We start from the raw sequence: 20,378 nt of genomic DNA on the forward strand, positions 1-20,378 counted from the left end.
AGGCAAACTTTTAGAGTTGTGCTGGCCTGTTAGTGTCTTCCTTTCTTGAGGAGAAGCACAAAGGGTTGAACATTGATGTTGACCTGCTGTTGTATTGCTAGGAGCCCAGGCTGAGAAGGCATCTGTCTGTGCTCCCAGAATTTGGAAATGTGGAACTCTGAACATTGTACCCCCACGTTAGAGACTGCAGACAGTTTCTTACCACACCCAATGGTATCTTGTAGCTTTTATGCAACTGTGCTATCTACTTAATTCCTTTGCTGTGCCCACAGTTTCACTTTCTCAAAGTAGTGTGTGTGTGGAAATGTGTTACACATATGAAGACTGTCACTTAACCTGGATCCAAGGACAGGAATAGCTGACACTTCATCCTTTAGTCTAGAAACATTCTTTTGCTTTTCAAATTAAGGGAAGCATGGAGGACATGGTTGTAAACTAAACAGGACTCTTAATAGACTCCTTCAAGACACACTGTGCATCAGACTGCAGTGGCTGGCTGTGTCAATACTAATGGCAGGATTTTAATGTATTGCAGACGTTTTATAGCAGCTTTATTTTCAGAGGTCTCCAAACAGTTCAAGAAATAATTCAGGACCAGGGGGCAGCTCCAGGGACCCTAACAGGCTGAGAAACAGGCATGGATACATGGCTGCCTTGGTCTGCATGGTTCAGATCGTAGTAGTTGGTAGCACAGGCAGGACAGATGGCTGGAATTTGCTCAGACTCTATGGGGATGCATGGGCAAAGCAGAGTGGGGAAGGTCAGACCCAGTTTTGGATTTGTGTGGGTGGAAATGTAGAGGAAGATGCATGTATGCAAGGGCTTACAGACTCTGTGGCAAGCAGGATCTAAATTGAGCAACAGCATGGAGTACAGCTGCACACCAGAGCTTGTTGCACATTCGCCATGTTTCTCCCATGGACGTCCTGAAAGAGAGGCTTAATTGAATTGCATACAAACAATACAGTCTGAACAATAGCCCCCTGCCATTTTAATGGAATGGTTTTACTTTAACTATCCTTGCGCTCTCAGAATGGCACAGACTTTTATACTTGGCAGTGCCTGGCTGCATCATAAAAGTTCTTGGAAGATAAAACCAGATTGTGTTAGAAGGAAGCAGAGTATTTTAGGCTTCTTTCTAGGGCAAGCACACAGGTCATGCTGAAATCATGGAATAAACATATTAGTGGCATGCACTGCTGTATGGTTCCTTGGGAGGAATGGGTTTCTGCATTGAGATTCACATTCCTTCTGCATTGTAGAGCATCGTATACCACACTGAGATGAGGCGAATAATGCAAATATGAGACCTATTCTTCAAGGCTTTCTGCAAATTCAGGCAAACATCCAACATTGATTTAAAATTGGTTAATGTTTTCAAAGCTTGCTTTGCCATTATGAGTGTTAGAAAAAAGTTTCTGGGATGGGTGGGGGAGGAGGCATAAGGGGAGCATGTCCGTTAAATAAAAACTCATGTTCCAGAGCTTGCAACCACAACTGCAGAACTTATCTGCTGCTCCAGGAATTGTTGAGTATCTTTGGTAGGTATGTGTGGTGAGGTAGTCTTAAGACCTTCAAGGTGAATAGCAGTTATAGCATGTGTAAATAGTCTTAATATGAGCAGTGAATTGGTGTGGAGAGCAACAGCTTTACGTGCTTGGGAATAGATTAGCTTTTTAAAAGTTAATAATAACTTTTGGTTAATGAACAGTTAACTTAGCAGCACCTTTTAAGTATGGCTTCATGATTGTTCTGTGTTTTGATTTTAACCAGTGTATGCATGTACTGAAGTAGCTTTTGAGAACTTTCTGCTCCTCTTGACCTTCTCAGACCACTGGTGCTTTTGTGTGCCTGAAAACAGACGTTCTTGCTAGTCCTGTTGAATTAAATCCTGAATTTATTTACCACCACAGCTTTGTGGGGAGAAGAAGCAGAGGAAGGTGGCATTTGAAATGTAAAAGAAAACTAGGCTGTCTTTGCTGGACATGCCTTCTGAAATGTGATCCTGTCTTGTGGCCACTTGGATTTTTTCCTGTAAAAAGGATCTTTTTCCCCATTTAAGAATTTCAGGGAAGTTTGTCTTTGAAAATGGCTGATCTCAACATTTTTAGACAGCAAGTAAAGTTGCAGTAATTATAAACCAGTCCTTGAGGGTAGTGGAATAGGATGCAAAATCAAGGTATTATTTTGTTAAGGGGTGGAGTGGAGGAATGGAGAACATGATATGCCAAGCAGGTGGACAGCCTGTGTTTAAAATTAGATAACAGCCCGGTTCAGATTCCCCACCCCATCTCTTATTAAAAAAAAAAAATAGTGCCATGTTGCCAAATAATAAAATTATAACCAGATTTTTATATATAGGTCTAATAGTTACATAAAGGTCTAATTAGTTCTTAGCTCAAGCTTGGTAGCTAGTAACATGGGGGAAAAAAGTGCAGTATGTCTTTTAATTTTCTTGGAATAGAATCATAAAAAGTAAAAGGGAAGAAGGGGCTTTACTGTAGCATTTCCTCACATAGGGAAAGGTGTTTATTTGGATGGTGGTAGAGCTTGCTCAACATTTTAGCCTAACAATTTCTTTGAGCTCCCCAGAGATCTCATGCTCCCCAAGGGGGAGATTGTGGTCTCGGGAGAATGGCAGCAGCCGCTAGATTTTTCTTACTAACAGTTTTTATTCAAGTCTGTTATGATGTGATTGTGATTTGCTGGAGTTTTCCAGTGTTCGCCTTTGTCCAGGCCTGACAGGTGTCTTATTGCTTAAACGTTCCAAAAAAACACTTTTCAAAATACAGGACAGAAGGTAATCATGGAGTGCAGTTCCCGCATTTTGCAGGTTGAGAATTAAGGCTCAGACATTCTGGATTTTCCCAAGTTTAAGTGTATAATTTGGACTGAAAACCAAATCCAGATCTTCTGACATCCATCCTCATGTCTCTCCTTGCCTATTGAGGACCAGCATGAAATTAGACGATTCCAGAGGCTCTGAACACAGCAAGCAAAGCTGTAGAAAGTATTTTGCATGGTGTGTTTGGAAGAATAATACACTGTCCTTCAGGAATCATGGAGCATGGAAACGGGCATCTGGTCACTACGTGCAGAAGATCTCAGTTGTAGGATATCAAAGTTAGAGGGCTTAGCTGGTCTTGGGTCGTTTAGGTACTTTACAACAAACCAGCATTTGTGATGAGTGAGTATCAGATGTTGGACATGCCTATTTTGCTTCATTTTGGCTGCTTTAGCAGTGATACTGAGCCCCTCTGTTTCTGAAAGAAAAAAAAAGAAGAGAAGATCTTGACCATTTGGGCCCTAGTGGAAGGGTTGTACAGGAAAAAATGTTCTGTTTGCAGGCAGCACAGTTGATGTTTTTGCTGATATTGAACATTTTGCTCATCTCTGCACGCTTCCCCTTGGAATCTCTAGACAGCTCTTTTCCCCAAAAAGCATGCTGCCAGAAAATTTTGGCAAGGATCCGGTTAGTTGCTAAAACTAAAGCAACTGCTGTACCACACACATGTTCCAGGTCAGCTTTATAATAGGAATTCATTTCCAAGACTACTGCAGTCTGCAGAACCCTCAAACACCACATCAGTCCCGTGTTTTCTTCCTCACCCAGTGTTATCTTGTTCTTCAGTATAACTATGTCCTTTTTCAGAGAGTGAATTGCCCTGTTCCTTGCCTTTCACCCAGCCTTCTGCATGATTGTACTTGCTCTCTCTTTCCTAGGTGTATCAAACTTCACCTTCGGCTGCTGTTGCTCCTCAGATGGTGCTTCAGCAATAACTCTCCCATGACAAAGCCTAGCTGAAACTATAGGGCAAACAAAACGGATGTCACAACCATGCAGAAACATGATAAATAGGGTCACCAAAGGAGTTATTTCCTGATTTCCTTGTACTTTTTGTAGCCTAATCCAGACAGCAAAATCATCTTAAACTTGTTCTGGTGTGGCTCGGTAAAATTCACAAATCGAAAAGAGAAGGCAAGCTGTCTTGCATAGTCTGACTGTGCAGATACTGACTTTTGCCCTGTGTGGCCTGCTTCCACCTGCTTTGTGTTAAACAGCAAGGAAAGGCAAGAGAGCTTGCTGGTGCTGTTTCATCCCCTGCCTTGTGTACCTCCAACCCAGCTCCTCACCAGATATCCAGATCTGTTGGTGCAGACTGTTCTCCAGATCTTGTTCCCAGATGTTCTGGACATGGTCTCAGCTGGATGTTCCCCTCTGATCTCTGTTAGACCACTGTTCAACATGCGTTTTACCAACATAGATGTCTTGGGAGGGGCAAGTCAGCTGGAATTGACTGGACTTAACAAACATGTCTTCTGGAGCACAGGAGCAATTGCTCTTCAAAGGCTCCCTCCCCAGGAGAGAGGCATAAAAACAGTGTCTGCAGATTTACTGCCTCAAGTTGACTCTCATTGCAAGATAAGCAAAGTATTTTTCTGAAATCTGTCTTTTTCCGTCTTACCTCATGGCAGTGGGTGTACCATGTGTACTGGACACTATTCTGAAAACTAGAAACCAGCTGCAGTTAATGTAACTCAGACAAAAGGAGGTAGACCAGTCTGGGAGCAAGTGAGCAGGAGTTGGAGCAGTTGTCTTCAGCTTTTTTCTTTTGCCATTGTACTCTACAAATATTCAGTAACTTTTTCCTGCAATGTGGTCAGGCTGGGACTGCAGTTCCATTGATTTTAAACTGACATAAAACTGTCACTGAAAGTCACAGTCTTTCTCTTGCTACTGTTGTGTTTGGCAGATAAGTTTCAACCTGCTTTGGTTCCTTCAAACCAGTTCAAACCACAGTTGTGCACAATTTTGTGCTGGCACAAGAAGAAGTGGAGGAGGCAGCAGGAGATATGGAAGAGATGGGCAGGAGAGGACCACGTCATTCAGCAGCTTCTTTTTTTCCTTCTTAAAATGTTCATAGGCCTATGGCCTGGATCCTTCATTTGGCATTCTTGAGCAGCAGCATTGACTCGTACAGGCTCATGTCTGAAGTGGCAGGAGACGATGCGGTCTCTGTGCCAAGGACACTATTAAACCCAAGTTGCATCCACGTTGTGGTAACAATTAAATCTCTCTCCTATTTTTGATGATAGCATTGGCCCTGTGAAAGACAATTTTTTTCCAGCCATGGCTGACTGTGAGGCCCCCATTTGGGACATTGCTTTTTAGTCAATGAAGCTGTCCCACTTCTGCTCAGAACCAGCTCTCATGGAGCCAAAGCTATTACCCAGATGCTTGTCAGGCAGACACAAAAACACTTTGCAGTATGTTTTGGCTTGCTTTTAGGAGACTTCCTGCCAACAGAGCAATGGCATTTGCCCAAGTTTACCATGAACTTGAGGGCAGATTTCTCTGTTCCTACCCTTGGAACGCTCCAGAAAACATTTTCCATTTTGCACAGGGTAAAAGGAGCTTCCCTCAATGGGAATGCTGATGGCAACATCCCAGGCAGCAAATACAGTACAGCATCAGACTGAACATTGCTCCCAGCTTTTTTTATTCTTAAATTATTTTATTCTTAAGTTTAAGCAAAACTATGGTCAATGTCCCAGAAAGATTTTTCTTCAAGCTTTAAGCCTGGCATGTTCTTTCATAGCTGGTAGAAAACACCTCTGGTGCATGACCATGTGATGGGGCTCCCTTTCCCAAGGGTGCTGTAAACATAGCAGCCTTCTCTTTCTTGGGTATTTCCTCTGCTTGCAAGAGATGGCTTTCATGGGAGCTAATTCTGTCCCCAGGTTTTTCTGCAGCTCCTGTTCTGACTCCGAGCTTAGCATTCATGTAGAGCTTACAGCTCTGAGCCTGTCTGATGCTGGTTAAGAGGTTGATGGTACTTCTCTATTTTTATGAAAGGTTTTGATGCTCTGGCAGGGAAATCGCTTGGCAAAAGTGAGCTCCTTGGCTGTGTCTGATTCACCGATTGGTTGCGTCATTATCCACCCGTTGGCATCACCAGTGAATTTGACAGAAAATATAGCAGTGTTTCTCAGGACTGAGCCTTTTTTTGGACTGGAGAGTGTTTCAACTTCTGACTCTTCCATAAACCAAGAGCAAGCCTGAAATTGCCTTCAAGTCTGATGGCCCCCTGGTGCTTGTTTAGCTCCAGACTGGTGCATCACTTCTGTCGATACTGTCCATCAGCAGTTGTTTTTCCAAAGACCCTATTTGCTCTCTGCCTGTCGTGTTGCCCTCAAGTTGCTGCAAGCTCTTGTTCCCAGCAGTCACTGCCAGGTTGGCAGTGGGAAACGCTCTCTCTCAATTCAGACATTTAATGGCAAACTTGGCTCAGGATGCCCAATGAATCCCAACCTTTTCTCCTTTTCCAGTGACTGCAGCGATAGCTGAGCACAATGCAGCTGAAAACCAGCTCATGTCCATTTGGGAAGGAGGCACGTGTTGAAGAGCATGGGGAAGGCTTCTGGGGACAGTGAAGGCAACTAGAAGTCTAGTTTTACTTAGCTTTTAGAGGCCTTTTAATGCCAAACTTCTGTTGCCTTCGCACATCTCACCCATTTTCAGCATGAGGCAGAGCCAGTACCTGCTTTTGTCATGAATGAGGTGTTAGCATGTACTGCTACTGTGCTCACTCCACGTTTCCTGCTCATGTAGTGTTGTCTTTGGGTGAATTTGAAATTCCCCTGCTTCCCTTCCTGCTGAACGAGCCGCTGGGTGCATGGGCCAGTGGTCTGCTCGGCTAACCTCCCTGCTGCTGGTTTGAAGCCAAGCATCACCAGGTGTACAAATGCACAGCTCAGCCCTGGACATCTTCACTGTTCGCTCCATACTTTTGGACATAATATTTACAATTGCACTTGGCCTTGTACGCATAGCTTTACTCCAAATAAATGACCATACTATATATTTGCTAGGCTTTTACAGTTTTTCTGTTCTGCAGCCAAAATTGCAGCTGTGCCCAAACTTCTGGCTAGGGCATGTTGTAGAGCCTTTTATGGAGGCCCTGGGCTCCCAACGCCGTGCTGGGCTTGCAGCCAGAGCTGCACCCCACCTCACCGCTGGCAGCCCTGCTCAAGCGACAACCAAGGAGCCCCTCGTGTGCCTCAGCACCTGTGGGTGTCCCATCCTATTGCTTCCTATGCGCTGAGGGGGGGGCTTTCAGCCCTGCAGTGCAGATGTGCTGTTGTGTGACAAGGTGGGGCCAAAGCCATTAAAGAGGATGCCAGAAGCCAGGCCAGCAAGTGGCGGTGTGGGCACATGCTGCTGACCTCCTGTGATCATCCAGGCAAGTCCTTGGGCTCACGCCGAGTCAGGGGTTGAGTAATTCCTAGAAGCTCTAGGAAGTGTCAGTGGTTAATGAAACCAGGCAGTAAGTGGTATTAGTGGGTTATTTTTCTGGAAATTCCCATGAAAAACAACAGATCTCATCCATTTGTGGTTGTGAGCGTGCATAGAACCCTTTGCACAAGAATGGAGGTGTTGTTCCTGGCACCATGGCCAGATTGCAATCCAGTAAATTATGGTCTGTTTACTTAAAATGCCACCTGCGGTTTCAGTAGGATCCAACATTAATTTATTATCCTGAACTGTTGTATGTTGTTACTGCCTGTTGTTTACAGAGTTGCCGCACGTCTTCCCAGGAATGGCTGAGCTTACTTTGACCCCTACTCTGAGCTTGTGCATTGGTTTGTCTGCAAAGCACTTTGGGATTTCTTTGGAATGGGTAGAGAAGTTTTCTAAAGAAATACTTTTTTAATCTTCTGGATGCAGGCTTGGGTGGGAGCAGTTATTCCCTGCAGAAAAATTCGGCTGCTACAGCTGAGATTGCTTAACAGTGGCAGTTCTCCAGGACATCTTAACTAACTAAGTGCTGCTTGCAACCATTGCATCTAGAGTCCTTGGGAAAGGACATGATCAAATGTGTTAAAAAGCATCTGTTTTCATAACTGTAGCTAAAATCCCTGGATAGCTGGGTGTAATTTTCCATTGTTTTTGAACACATGATCACGGACTGCTCTTTGAAAATAAGGAGTACTTAGAAGATGAACTGCAGGCCTGCTTCAGTGCATGGTGGCATGCTGTGCTAATGACCTGGTTTTGATGAGTGTGTTCTTGCTTCTTCAGCAAGCAAGAGCCAAGGGACCTTCTCTTAGCAAGAAATAAAGTGTATTGGTGGAGTCTTCAAACTGCGAGACAGTGTGTATTGGGTTTGCGTGCCAAGGTTTTAGTAGTGAGGGGGGCTACAGGGGTGGTTGCAAATGCCTGGCTTTGGAGGGAAGGGTGGACTAGACCAATCCTTTTAGCTTATATAAAAAGACTTTTTTAGAAGCAGGAGGGTGTTTGGAGGGTAGTGGACACTTTCTCAGCTCAGTTTGAAGGAAGTGCAGAGGGCATCTCGAGTGCTTCGTCCTTTGCTTCTCTGGAGCGAAGATCACAGTCTTCTTTCTGCCCTTCATGGTACAGCTGAGCAGGCTGGCTAGACAAACAGCCTAGGAACCTTGATTTCCCAGCCAAGCAAAAAAAATGGAGCATGTAACACCTTCATTTGATAGCAGGTTTTGATAAGTTCGGGTATATGGCGGAATCCAGTCCATTAGGGAAATTGCTTGTGCAAGGCAAGAGAGAGATTTCAGTTTGCTGTGCCAAAATACATGAAGAATTTGGGTTACGACACAGGGAGGTGAAAGTCCCTCCTCAAAATGCTCGGAGGCACGATACGGCCTATCCAGTTCACCTACAAACAGCTCAGTGCGGGGCTCTGAGATGGGTGATATGGGTGGATTGCACTTTGTCCTGAGCCAGAGCAATACTCCTCTCATTCTTCAAATTCCTAAACTGTTCACCTTTCCCCACCCAGCTCTTAGCAGAGAAAACATCGCTAACTCAGCAGGGGATGCTGAAAACATCAAGGTATTGTAAAGGTGGGACTAGAGGTTTTTACTGGGGAGAAAAAAGCAGTTTGATCTCACAGGGCAGAATGGCCATGCTGAAAATGGGCTGTAGCACAAGGACTCTTCTTTCTGTCCGTTTGGGAATAACGAAGAGTGGCAGCGGTCTTACCAAAAGAAGAATGGTGTTGTAATCTCTGCTTAGGAGTGGTTGCCAGGCCTACATGTTTCTAAAGCAGGGGCTATCCTGGTATCCTTAGCTGCAAAAACTGGGCTTAAAAAAGGTAGAGATTACAGACACCTCTGAGGCAGGTAGAGCTGTGGGCTGTAGTTGCAGGAGACAAAAGCCTAATCTGGAGTGAATGTTATAGCTCTTTGAAGCGTGTCTGGGAAACATTTTTCTAGTGTATGCAAGCATGAAGGGGGATTTGCGGAAAGGGGGAGTTACTCCACATGTTGGAGGCAGTGGAGAAAATTCAGGAAGTGCTCTTTAAAAATTCCCTTTTAAGGAGCAGTGTACGTATGGTACAACAGTACACACAAACCAGCTGTGACCACAAATGGAGCAGAAGTTAGGTTTCTTGAGGATTCAGAGTGGGGGGCTAGTTTAATTTAATTTTGAATAATTTAAGACATTGAATACAAAAATAAGTTTTAAAAATATTTTGAGACATTTATGTAAAAAGAGTATGTTTTTGTTAAACATAACAATGAAGGATTTGGGCTGGGAATTAGAGCAGTGCAAACAAAAGCAAAACATAGTGCTTGGGGTTTTTCTCTTCTTCTGTGGTCAATCTGCAGAGTGTCTTTTGTGTCTTGATTGTTATTTTCAAACTGAAGTGGCTGTGGGAGACAAGTTCAGTGCTATTCACAGCTCTGCTCATATTTTTGGCTGGAAGAAATGATATCCAAGGGGTGGGAGTGATGGGGGGGGGGAGCTCAGCCCTGTCTCCATATTTTGTTCTCCTCCAGAGCTGTACCTATTGAACATACTCCACATTGTACCAAAGTGTGTACAGAGTTACCCTATTCTGTCAAGACTGCCAGAGTAGCAGTCACCCACGCAAGCACGTCCATGTCAAAGCCTCCTGGCGCAACATGAATTTCTGCCTTTGGAGTGGTGCGGGGTTCAGATCCAGGCTTTACAGTGATCTTCTCCATTGCCGTCATGGGGTTTCCTGGGTTTAGAGGCGGCTCTTGCACTGTGGATAACACTTGCTCTCCCCCGCTGCAGGGTTTTGGCTGGTGTGGACCATCATCATCATCCTTAGCTGCTGTTGTGTTTGCCATCACCGACGCACCAAGCATCGTCTCCAGGCCCAGCAGCGGCAACACGAGATCAACCTGATCGCTTACCGTGAAGCCCATAACTATTCAGCCCTGCCATTTTATTTCCGTACGTATCTCGGAACATTTTTCCTGGAGGTTGTGGGGAGCAGGGCAGCAGTGAGTTTCCTGTGTTGGGTGGAAGTGGGGAGCAGTGGTTGGGCTCAGCAAGAAGTGGTGGGCAGCTTTGCTGCCTAACCTTGGCTTGCAGAGAGGAGGTGGCATATTCCAGCTGCTGGATGCATTTGAGCCCCCTTGAGTCTGGAGTTGAACTACACCAGCTACAGCACCTTCACACCCACCCTTGATTTGGCTCTGTGAGTGCAGTGTTTCCCTGGGTGTTCTTCTGGGAAGATTCTTAAAATAGCTCATTCAGGACTTTATGGATGCTCCTCCTTTCCAGCCTGCACTTGCTGCTGGTGGGACTGAGATGTGGGAAGTGGCTTCATGAAATGCAGTCACACAGGCTTGGTGGAAGTGGTGCCTCAGCAGGGACCGCGCCGGCTCCCACCCTGTGCTGCGGTTCCCAGACCATGCTGCTGGTGAGCAGCCCTAGGACTTCGCATGAAGGAGCTGTTGTGCACAGCTCAGGGAAAGTACAATCACTTTGTGCTCTCCTTCATGCCATGCTATGCTGTACTAGGACAGCAAGTCTTGGCCTTTTGACTGGAGGTACCACAACTGAGTTTCCTGCAATGGACTGTTGAATTGCATGTATGAACTTGCTTTTCTTGTTAAACTCTTGCAGCCACCTCAGAAATAATCCCCAACAGCCTTTTCTTCCCCAGCCCCGGGGATACCCAATTGCACATGAAAAACTGCAGTGCTGTCTTTAAATGTTTCCAACATTTAAGTCCATTCTGTCTATATAGACTGTTTTGTTGCCTCTTAAGAAATAAAGAAAATCTTTCATAGATTTGAGGAGCTGTAAGTAAAATAAACCACACTCTCTTGCCACCACTGCCAATTTATTCTGACTGCACCAGAAAAACTGAATCCAGCACTAAAACAACAACCAAAAGTCAGGATCTTAAGTTCCTTTAACTGCTCATGTCTCTTCATATTTGCACAAAGCTTTGTGAGATGAAATCTTTACTCTTGAAAGTGGAAACTCAGCTGAGAGCCAGTGTTGGAGAGGGCTGGCAAGTTATCTCCCAGGTTGTTCTCTTTAGCCAATGCAGGCTGTCCCTTGGTGTGGTTTATGGAGCTGTGTTGGTGGTGGTGGGAGGTTCACCTGGTAGCCCTAAGCATAGACTTGAGAGCCAGGAGATCAGGCTGCTGTTCCCAACTGTGTCCATCTCCTCCTGTAATGGTGCCCTCCTGTGCCATGACTACCGCTTCTTTAAAACATGACACATTTCATTTGGGCCAAGTTTTGGCACCCCTTGTAAAGCCTGTTGAGCTGTTCAGTGGGAAGGTCCTGGTAGGTCACAAATGACATACTGACCTGTACTAATGACTGTTTTCCTGAGATAAGCTGTTCATGACATAACTTCTCCTCCTTGTCTCCCACTTTTAGGGTTTTTGCCAAATTATTTACTACCTCCCTATGAGGAAGTCGTGAACCGACCACCGACACCCCCCCCACCGTATAGTGCCTTACATCAGCAGTGCGTCCCAGCAGGCAGCAGTAGCACAATCCCGGACACGCCAAGAAACCTGCAGCCAGCACAGAGCAGCTCAGCAGCACCCAGTGGCAATAACAGCAGTACTGACAACACCGGGTCCCCGGGCCTTGGGGACCCTGAGCCCTCCACCACCACGCTGGTCGAGCGAGCAGTTGCCAAAATGCAAAGCATTGAGCCCGGCGGTACCAGTACAGGAGCCGAGCTAGTGGAGAGGGCCGGTCCCGATAAGGATACGGAGTGCAAGGAGGAACTGCTAAAAGGTTACAGCTCTGAGAGCTTAGAGCAGAGCAGCGCCATTCCCGACGTGAAGGACAAGACGCCGGGCAGGCAGCGCCGTTTCACCGGTGACTCAGGCATCGAAGTCTGCGTATGCAACCGGGGCCATCATGACGACGACCTCAAGGAGTTCGACGGGCTCATTGATGATGCTCTGGACGGGCCCCTGGACTTCTGCGACAGCTGCAGTGGCCGCCCCCACGGGGACGAGGAGGAAGGGCTTTTTAATGCCGTGGAAGAGCAGCACCGTGAACACAGCCACCACCACCTGCCTCGGCAGCCGGTGTGTGTACTCTTGAACACAATAAATGAGCAGGACTCTCCAAACTCTTGTACCAATAACTCCCCCAGCTAAGGTGGCAGAGTGAAAGGGAGAATCGGGGGAAAATACAAAGAAATAAAAGTGGAATAAGAGGATTAAAACTTTAACAGGAGGAAAAGGTGATACAATCTTCTTTTTTTAGTTTATTTTTCTTTCTCCCCTCCAGTATAATTCGGGGACTAGTCCTCGAAGGCCCGGCTTGCAGGGGACGGGTCGCTCTGGGTTTTGTTAATCGTGTCCATCCTGCTCTGCAGGGCAGGGACTGATGTTTCTCAATGAGACCTTCTAACAAATGGAATTTTCCCAATGGTGATTTTGGTGATGGTTATTATGAGTTTGTTGGTTTTAGTTTTCTGAAACACTGCTTTATCTCGCAATCAGTAAAGCTCAGCAAATCTCACCCTGGGAGGATGCAAAATCACCGTAAGGCTTCAACCTCCAGGTGTCTTCCCAGAAGCAAGCAGCTTCTGACAGGGCCGGCAGTCAGTAGCCCAAGAGTTCTGGTTTGATATAGTGCTCTTGAGGCATTGGGGATTTATTTTCATCTTAGTTTGGTGGGGTTTTTTTTGTTTGTCTGTTTGGGGTTTGGTTTTTGGTTTGTTTTTTTTTTTTTGTGTTAAGTTTTCCTGAAGCTGATGAATGCCTGAACACATCAGCCCTATAATCTCTGGTGCTTCAGTGTTTAAGACAGCAGGTAGGAAATTTCCCACTTGAAGATGATGACTGAAGGACCAGTTTCTTCCAGAAGGAGTGTTAGTCTACCATAAGCAGTTTGAAAATAAAGGGTTTGCAGAAGTTTGCCTTTATATGTCATTTTTAAAGACAAGTGTATTCCTTCAATGCCTCTAAGAGCACAGTTAGAAGTAGAATCCAGGCAGCTGGGCTGCCTTCCAAGTACTGTGGTCTCCGAATGACCTTCTCCCGGTGTGCTGCAAAAGGGCTTGGCTTTATTTTTTTCCTTTTTTTGTACCCTGAGAGCAGCACACTTGAGTTAAGATGACAAAAAAAGAACAGGGCTCTCTTTGGCCAGCGTGCCTTCAAGCTTCAGCGATGCATGTTGAACAAATGGAGACGAGAGCTCCGTCCATTGCAAAGGGATGACTTACCATGTAGATGTGGAAGACCTGTGCAGTATTTTTTTTTTTTGATCCAAAAGTTTGGTGCGATTCTAATGTTGACCACTTAAAAGAAATGAATGTCTGTTATCTTTTTCTTTCTCTCTCTCTCTCTTTTTTTTTTTTTTTATGGTGGCAACTGGCTACTGTATAATGTCTGTGAGCGTGTGTGTGTGACTGCAATACATGCATGCGAGTCCTACTGGTAATATGAAAGCCTGCTGTAAGACTGCAAGAAAATTTACTGTAGCTTTGCTTTAATAAACGGTAGAGATTTTGTTAGTAACAACCTGAAGGAAAAAAAAACCACAAAGAGCTGAAACTAACATTCCCTAGGGTGCTCGTGTGCAAGAGAGCACAGTTCAGACTATGTATCTTGTTCTCGGGTTTTCTCCCCATCCCTTTTATAATTATGATCGTCCAGATCATTACTGTTATGGGGAAAAAAAATTGAAAACTGAACACAGACATAGAAAGATCTGATTGATTGAAAACCAAAATCAGTTTTAAATAAGGTGGAAACCAAAATATAATGCCTTTTCTGATAACTTGCCCATGTGTGTGTGTATCATTTTGTGAGCTAAGAACAAGCTTTTTCTTTAGTTTGTGGTTTTGTTTTTTTAACTGGAGGTATGTAGCACTGTGCTGGATACAGATGACAGAGCAAGACAAGTGGTGCTCATTTCAGTATTTTACCCACACATTTGAGGTGGGCACTTTTACCTTACAAGGTTTAGGAGAATCTCACTCCTTTGCCTGTCACAGCCTGTCTCTTCCATCAGAAAAACTGATGAAGATGGCTTTTCATTTTGTGTCTTAGGGTGCTCTTAAGAATGAAGGACTTTGATTTGGATTCGGGAGACCTTGTTCCCGGATGCCTGGAGCATGAGTGGTAACAGAGAGGCTGTGTTTGCCCCAGAGCCAGGCTGGCTCTCTGTGCACTGCGGCCGCCTGTGGACTGGTCGCTTCCAGCTGTGTTTACTGACCCCATGTATCTTTTGAGAAGAGAATTAAAGACTCCGGTGCCACCCCTAGGAACTCTCTACGTATTGGCACCTGGTTTTGTTCCTCGCACCACAGAGGAAGCTAAAAAGCACATCAGTCCTTACGGAGTGGGGTTTTACTGCAGTAAATCCTGGGGATGGCCCCGTGCCAGTGGCAGACCCTTTGCCAACATTTCTGTTGGCATAAGACAAAAATCTCCGCTTTTGCCTTACTGCCATCCCCCTAAGGGTGGGGGAACCCCCCACTTCTTCTCTGGACATAGAGGTGAGTGCCAGTAAGCCAAGCTGATGTTTCTAATCTTAAAAAGTCAGGAAGAAGCAGTGGTGTGCCTGTTTCATGACTCCTGGAGGTTTTCAGGCTTTTGAAGACCATAAACAGGGCACAAACCATGTCTCTTAAGCTCACATGTGCCTGAGGAGGAGCAGGACTTTCAGTGTGGCTCTTGGGGCTTCAGGCTTTTAGACCTGGACCAAGGGCAGCTGGTGTGGGGAGGAGGAGTGGTGCAGGGCAGGACACAGGGCAGGTGAGCTCCTCAGAGGCATTCTGGCTGGTGACTCTTGAGGGGGAAAAACACGAGCAGGCACAGGACTCCCAAAGCTCCAGCTTTGGAGCTTTAGAAAGGTACTTGATCCTCACATGTATCCCTTTGTAGAAAGCCAATGCAGCCCAAACAGAGCTCTTCTCCAAATACACACTGTGGGCGTAAAATGCTGGAGATGTGAGGACATGGGCGGGTGTGCATCTGTAACACCGGAGCACCAAAACCCACCCATTTCCAGCTATAAGGGGTGAGTGTTCTATGGGAGTCCTGAATACGTCATTTCGAAACTGAGTTGCAAACCATGCGGCATGATTGAGAGCAAATTAGTGTCAATCCACCGCTCGGTGTTTTTCTTTACAATGTGCTTTCAGTGTTGATGCCAATAATACCTGAAGTCTGTTTTTGCCGGAGTCCATGGCAGCACAGTGGTGCTTACACGGCATGTTTTTAGCTGCTGAAATTGGCTCCGAGGCCAGAGACCCGGTGGGTGTCCTGGTGGCCTTGGGGTGTGTTGCCTGGGGACAGGCACTGCAGAGCACCGTGCAGTGGCTCAGCGAGAGGGTCCCCTGGGCACAACGGGGGTTCCTGGGACCGGTGGGTACTGCAGCATCGCCTCAGTGTTCCCAAGGGACTCTTCGGCTCCAGCGATGCAAACTCTGCCTTTAGGAACACCCGTGAGATTTTCCTGCACCGTATCGTTGCATGTTTGTACAACCCCATGGATTGGTGTTAGCTGAAGATGGAGGAAGAGGAGGGAATTCTGTGTCTTGGTGCTTGCTGGCAGCCTGCTCTCAGAGCTCCTACCTGCCTAACTTGAGGCTAAGGAAGGCTGAGGTGCAGTTAAGCCTCTGTGTTACGTGTAGTCATCAAAAACTTCCTGGGGCAGGAAGCCTGAGCAAGCCTCAGGACAGAAGCAAAAATCGGCAAGCTCTGCCAAAAGCGTGAGGCCGTGCTGCCCGGCGCTGGGAGCTGTGGGCTCCCCAGCTGCCCCTCGTCCCTCCGGGACGTGCCTGAGCAGTGAGAGCCTGGGCCGTGCTCGCTTCGTGCCCTGTGTGGCCCGGGCTCCCTCAGCAAAATACCCTCTTCTACACCCGCCCCGGCTGGGCTCATCCACGGCGACCCGCTCCTGGCAGAGCCTGGCAGGGAGCCGGGGCACAGTCCGGCTCCGGTGAATAAACTCCCTTTGCCTCTTCCCAAAGCCTGCTGCCTCCCAGCCCTCGCTCACCCTCCCTGTGCAATGCAGCCTGGGGATGGTTTTCTTACCCCCTCCCCCCCTTATTTTTTTTCTTTTGTTTATATAGGAAAAGCCTGGACCAGGTGGGGAAGGGGGGGACGCTCTGGCAGCCCCCCAGCTGGAGGCAAGCCCCGCAGCATCCCACAGCGGGCAGCCTGGGAAGGCCAGGACGAGTCGCCTTTCTTCGTCAGAGCTGGTTCCCCCCTCTTTTGCAGCACAGCTCTGCGTCTATCAGATGGGACTGGTGCCCGCGCCGGGGATGTCGAGGCAGTGGTGCAAACGCTGCAGTCTCTGGGCCGGGGGGTTGTCACAGGCTGCCGGGGGTTGTTTCTCGATTTGTTTTCGGCTGGCGAACAGCTGTGTCCTGAGGTTTGTGCTTACTCAGCTCGCCTGGCGCCCTGCCCGCTGCAGAGCCCACAGGTATTTTGAGCGTCGCCCGCTCCTCCTGCACCGGCCGAGGCTCTCCGGCACAGCCCGGGGCCATCTGCTGCCTGGTGCAAAGGGAAGCCCCTCAAACTTGGAGGACTCCTGAGCTGAGCCCCAGAGTGCAGCTGGGTCAGCTGAGCACTGTGGGGGTGGCCGTGCCCCCCAAAACGAGTTTGTGTGACGGGAAGGCTTGGGCTTGCTTTAGCCGGTGCCCTTGGGTCCCGCCTCGGCAAGCTGTGCCTCTGCTTCGTGGGTACCCGGGGTACAGTGTGGGAACAGCTGTGAATGAAAAAGCTTCATCCTTTCCACTGTCACTGATTCCTCTCCTGCAGACCTCCTCTGCCACAGGGAGACAGAGCTGCTGGTTCCTGCCCCCCCCCGAGCTGCCCTCCCAGCCCTTTGGCACTGCTCCATCCCGTCCTGGTTCCCCTCGTGCAAAGACCCCGAGTGGCCCCAGAGCGAGGGCAGGGACCCAAAGCAGGCCGAGCTGATACAACAGCAGGATTATTTCAGCAGCAAAAGCCTTGGTGTTCCCAGTGGCTGCCCATGCTCAGCCGGCCAAAACCTGGTGGCAGATGCCGAGGTCCCCCTCCAGGGTCTCCTGTGGGCATAGCTGCCTCATCCCCCCAGTTTTTGATTCGCTGGGCTGCCCGGTACCAGGTCTGAACGAAGGCAAAGGGCTCGTCCAAGGTGGTGGATTTGCATGTCTTGGGTCTGAGGGGACCCTGACTTCTGCAGGGGACTCAGGGGGGTGGGAGGAGGGAGGAGGCCACCGTGGGCCAGATCTGGCACTGCCCTGCCGCTGGCAGCCCAGGTGAAGCTGTCTGGTGGGGTTAGGGGTTTGGGTGCAGCTCCGTGGCCCCAGAGCAGTTGTCAGGACATGAATACCAGCCGGATGATTCAGCAGCGTCTCTGCCCATTCCCAGAGCGGGGAGCAGCCATGCTGGCGGCTGTTTACCAGCTCGCAAGGTGCCGGGCAGCTGGTGCTGGGTACTGAACCCCCTGCGGCGGCATCTTCTTCCAGTGGGCCGGTTGGGAGGAGGCAGGCTGGGGCAGGGGGCGAGACGCCTCGCGGCAGGGCTGGGCTTGGCGTGACGGAGTTTGCGGCGTGTGGCTGGTCTCCAGGCCCACGGACAGCAAGTGCTGGCCCTGGCGAACAGGGAAACCCAGCCGGAGCGCGAGCTTTGTGCAAGCGTCTGTGGCTGGAAGTGTCCTCAGGTTTAGAAACAGCCCCAGTCCCAAAGTCCCCATTTCTGCCTCAAGGTACTCACTGGCCTTGAGCGCTTGCTGTGAATGCGCGCACCTTGCTGCAAGCGCCTTGGCAATGGCAATGTGTGTGCAAGGTGCCAGCCCTGTGCTGACTGGCAAGGAGAAAATCCCTTCCCTTACCAAGAGCAAATGCAGTGCCTTGGCAAAGGGGCACAGGGGTGCTGGAGGTCTCGGGCGCATGCTCCTGGAGGAATCACGATGCCGTGGTTACTGGTGACTGCAGGAGACTGGAGAAGAGCCTCCCTGCTGGCACATGCTGCTGGGTCCAGGATCTGGGGCAGGGGCAGGACCAGGCTGGCACGGAGGTGCCAGTCCCTGGGGAGGCCCAGAGCATCATGTTTAGCAAAGTTTTCCCCAAATCCGCTCTGAGCCCAGTTCCCCTTCACCCACCCAGCTTCAGGCTGTGCTGGCAGAAGTAGAGGGATTGGAAACCCAGCAGCATCCCTGGTGCGATGGAAACGGTCAGGGGAGCGGGAAGGAGTGTGGGGATCAGCCCTTACAAGCCAAGAGAGACTCCATGCAGCAGCAGCGGGGCTGGGCTGCTACCGCACTCCCCTCTGCCCCGCTTCTGGTGGGTCAGCTGCACGAATCACCCCAAGGATTGCCCCCGGGCCACGTGTGTGCATGGCGGTTCTTCCTCCAGCTCCTCCCTACCACCCTGGGCCCCCACGAGAATGGACTGGGAGGAGGGAAGGTGCTCCCAGCACTGTGCTGGGCTGCAAAGGCATTGCCTACATTGTCCCTGTGCCGTGCCATGGGCTGACAGGACCCATTTGGCATCAGATGCCAAGTGGTGAGGAGGCTGGGTGAAAGCAAAGTGCTGGCGGTTCGAAAAAAACCATACACTTTCACACACGGAGTAAAAGTTTAGTGGTGGGGACGTTTTATGTCAGTTTTCCTGCCTGCTAGCAAGAGACAGGGCAGGGGGAAAGAGAGAAGGGGGAAAATGTAGGTGTGTGCAGAGCTGGGGGTGCTGGCACTGTGCCGGGACTGTGCGGGGCTTTCCCCTCTGCCCTGGCTGCTTTCCCTCCAGGTGCCCTAAGCCATAGCTGTATTGCTATTTAGTTAAATATTAAGAGGTCAAGTAATAGAGAACCAGAAACCTAATTGCATGCTGCTCTCCATGGCATGGTGGTTTTAGGCAAAAGCAAACACGGCCCCTCGCGTTACAGGAAGGTTATGCTGCTCGAAGTGACGGCCGTAATCCAGCCAGTGAGCATCGGTGCTTGAGACACCGTGCAGGTGGGAGATGCCACATTGCTGCACGATGAATGTCGGCATCCCCAGCTCCATGGCACCCAGGTGCTGTGCTGGGGGGGCCACAGCTGAGCTCAGTCCGTGGGGTCTGGGTGCCTCTGGGTACTCCTCCCTGTTCTTGAGCAACGGGAGCCCCTGCTTTTGGCTGGAGCTGGGGCTGCCTGCACCTCCCCGCAGTGCCTCACACACAGGACAGGGTCGGACAGCCCTGCGGCCCTACGAGGTGCTCATGTTCCCTCTGGAAGGGGCTGCATGTGTGCATGTGTACATGTATCCATGTGTGCATGCAAGCACATATGGGCATGCATATGTATGCATGTGCCAGCAGGCATAAATGCATCCCTGTGCTTTTGTGTGCATACACACGCTTGTAAGTACACGTGTGTGCAGACACCCATGTGCATACGCCTGCACGTGCCGGCAGAAGCGTGTGTGCCTGCATACCATGGGAGAGGAGCCTGGTGGGAGCTAAAACTGTAGGAGCCTCCAAGCTGTTTCCTTCTCTTTCCCCAAAAGGAGGAGGCAGGGGTCCCACTGGCAGGGGCACACTGTCCTGGGATGGGGCAGGGGCCGGCAGGGCTGGGGGAGCTCTCCCTGCCCCATGGTGGGCTCAGCTCCCAGCCCATGTTGTGTTTGTTCTCCCTACTCTTAGTGGGGAAACTGAGGCAGGGGCCAGCCAGGGTCACCCACCTGGGGTCACAGCCACCGGGCACAGCCTGGGCACCCCTAAGCCTCAAACTGCCCACTGGTCACTTTTCTCCCCTTACCTGGCTGGGGTGGGGCCTTCTCCCCCCCACCAGCTATGTGGGTGGCTGGTCTCCATGGGTCATGGTTGTCTCTGGACAGGCCCCCAACCCCACATCCCTGGGGGTGCAAAGGGGCTGTTTGTGTTAGCACACAGCCTCCCAGCTCAGCCCAGTACTCACATGAAGTTGTGGGGCCACCATACATTTCCGGCACCCTCCCACCTCCCCCTTTCCTCCATTGCCTTCCCAAAAAATAGCTGGAGCCAAGCTGCATTGAGAACAACTTTATCCAGACAATCCCGCATCCATGCGGCAGACGGGGCATAGCCTCTATGGTCCCGTCCCACCCCATCCCACCGCTGCTCGGGATCTAGGGCTCGTCCCCA

At 49.2% G+C, this 20,378-nt stretch overlaps 1 protein-coding gene across 4 annotated transcripts in view; it reads left to right on the forward strand.

The window, feature by feature from the left end:
• The window catches only part of WBP1L (WW domain binding protein 1 like), a 60,393-nt gene extending 46,331 nt beyond the window's left edge, over positions 1-14,062 (forward strand). For all 4 annotated transcript variants that reach the window (XM_075026282.1, XM_075026284.1, XM_075026285.1 and 1 more), the window contains 2 exons: positions 10,082-10,243; positions 11,693-14,062. In XM_075026282.1, the coding sequence (XP_074882383.1) occupies positions 10,082-10,243; positions 11,693-12,432 (902 nt within the window). In that variant the 3' untranslated portion in view covers positions 12,433-14,062. The remainder of the gene's footprint in view (positions 1-10,081; positions 10,244-11,692) is intronic.
• The last annotated feature ends 6,316 nt before the right edge of the window (positions 14,063-20,378 follow it).

Source organism: Buteo buteo, chromosome 4 (genome assembly GCF_964188355.1).
Source record: "Buteo buteo chromosome 4, bButBut1.hap1.1, whole genome shotgun sequence".
NCBI classification, from domain to species: domain Eukaryota; kingdom Metazoa; phylum Chordata; class Aves; order Accipitriformes; family Accipitridae; genus Buteo; species Buteo buteo.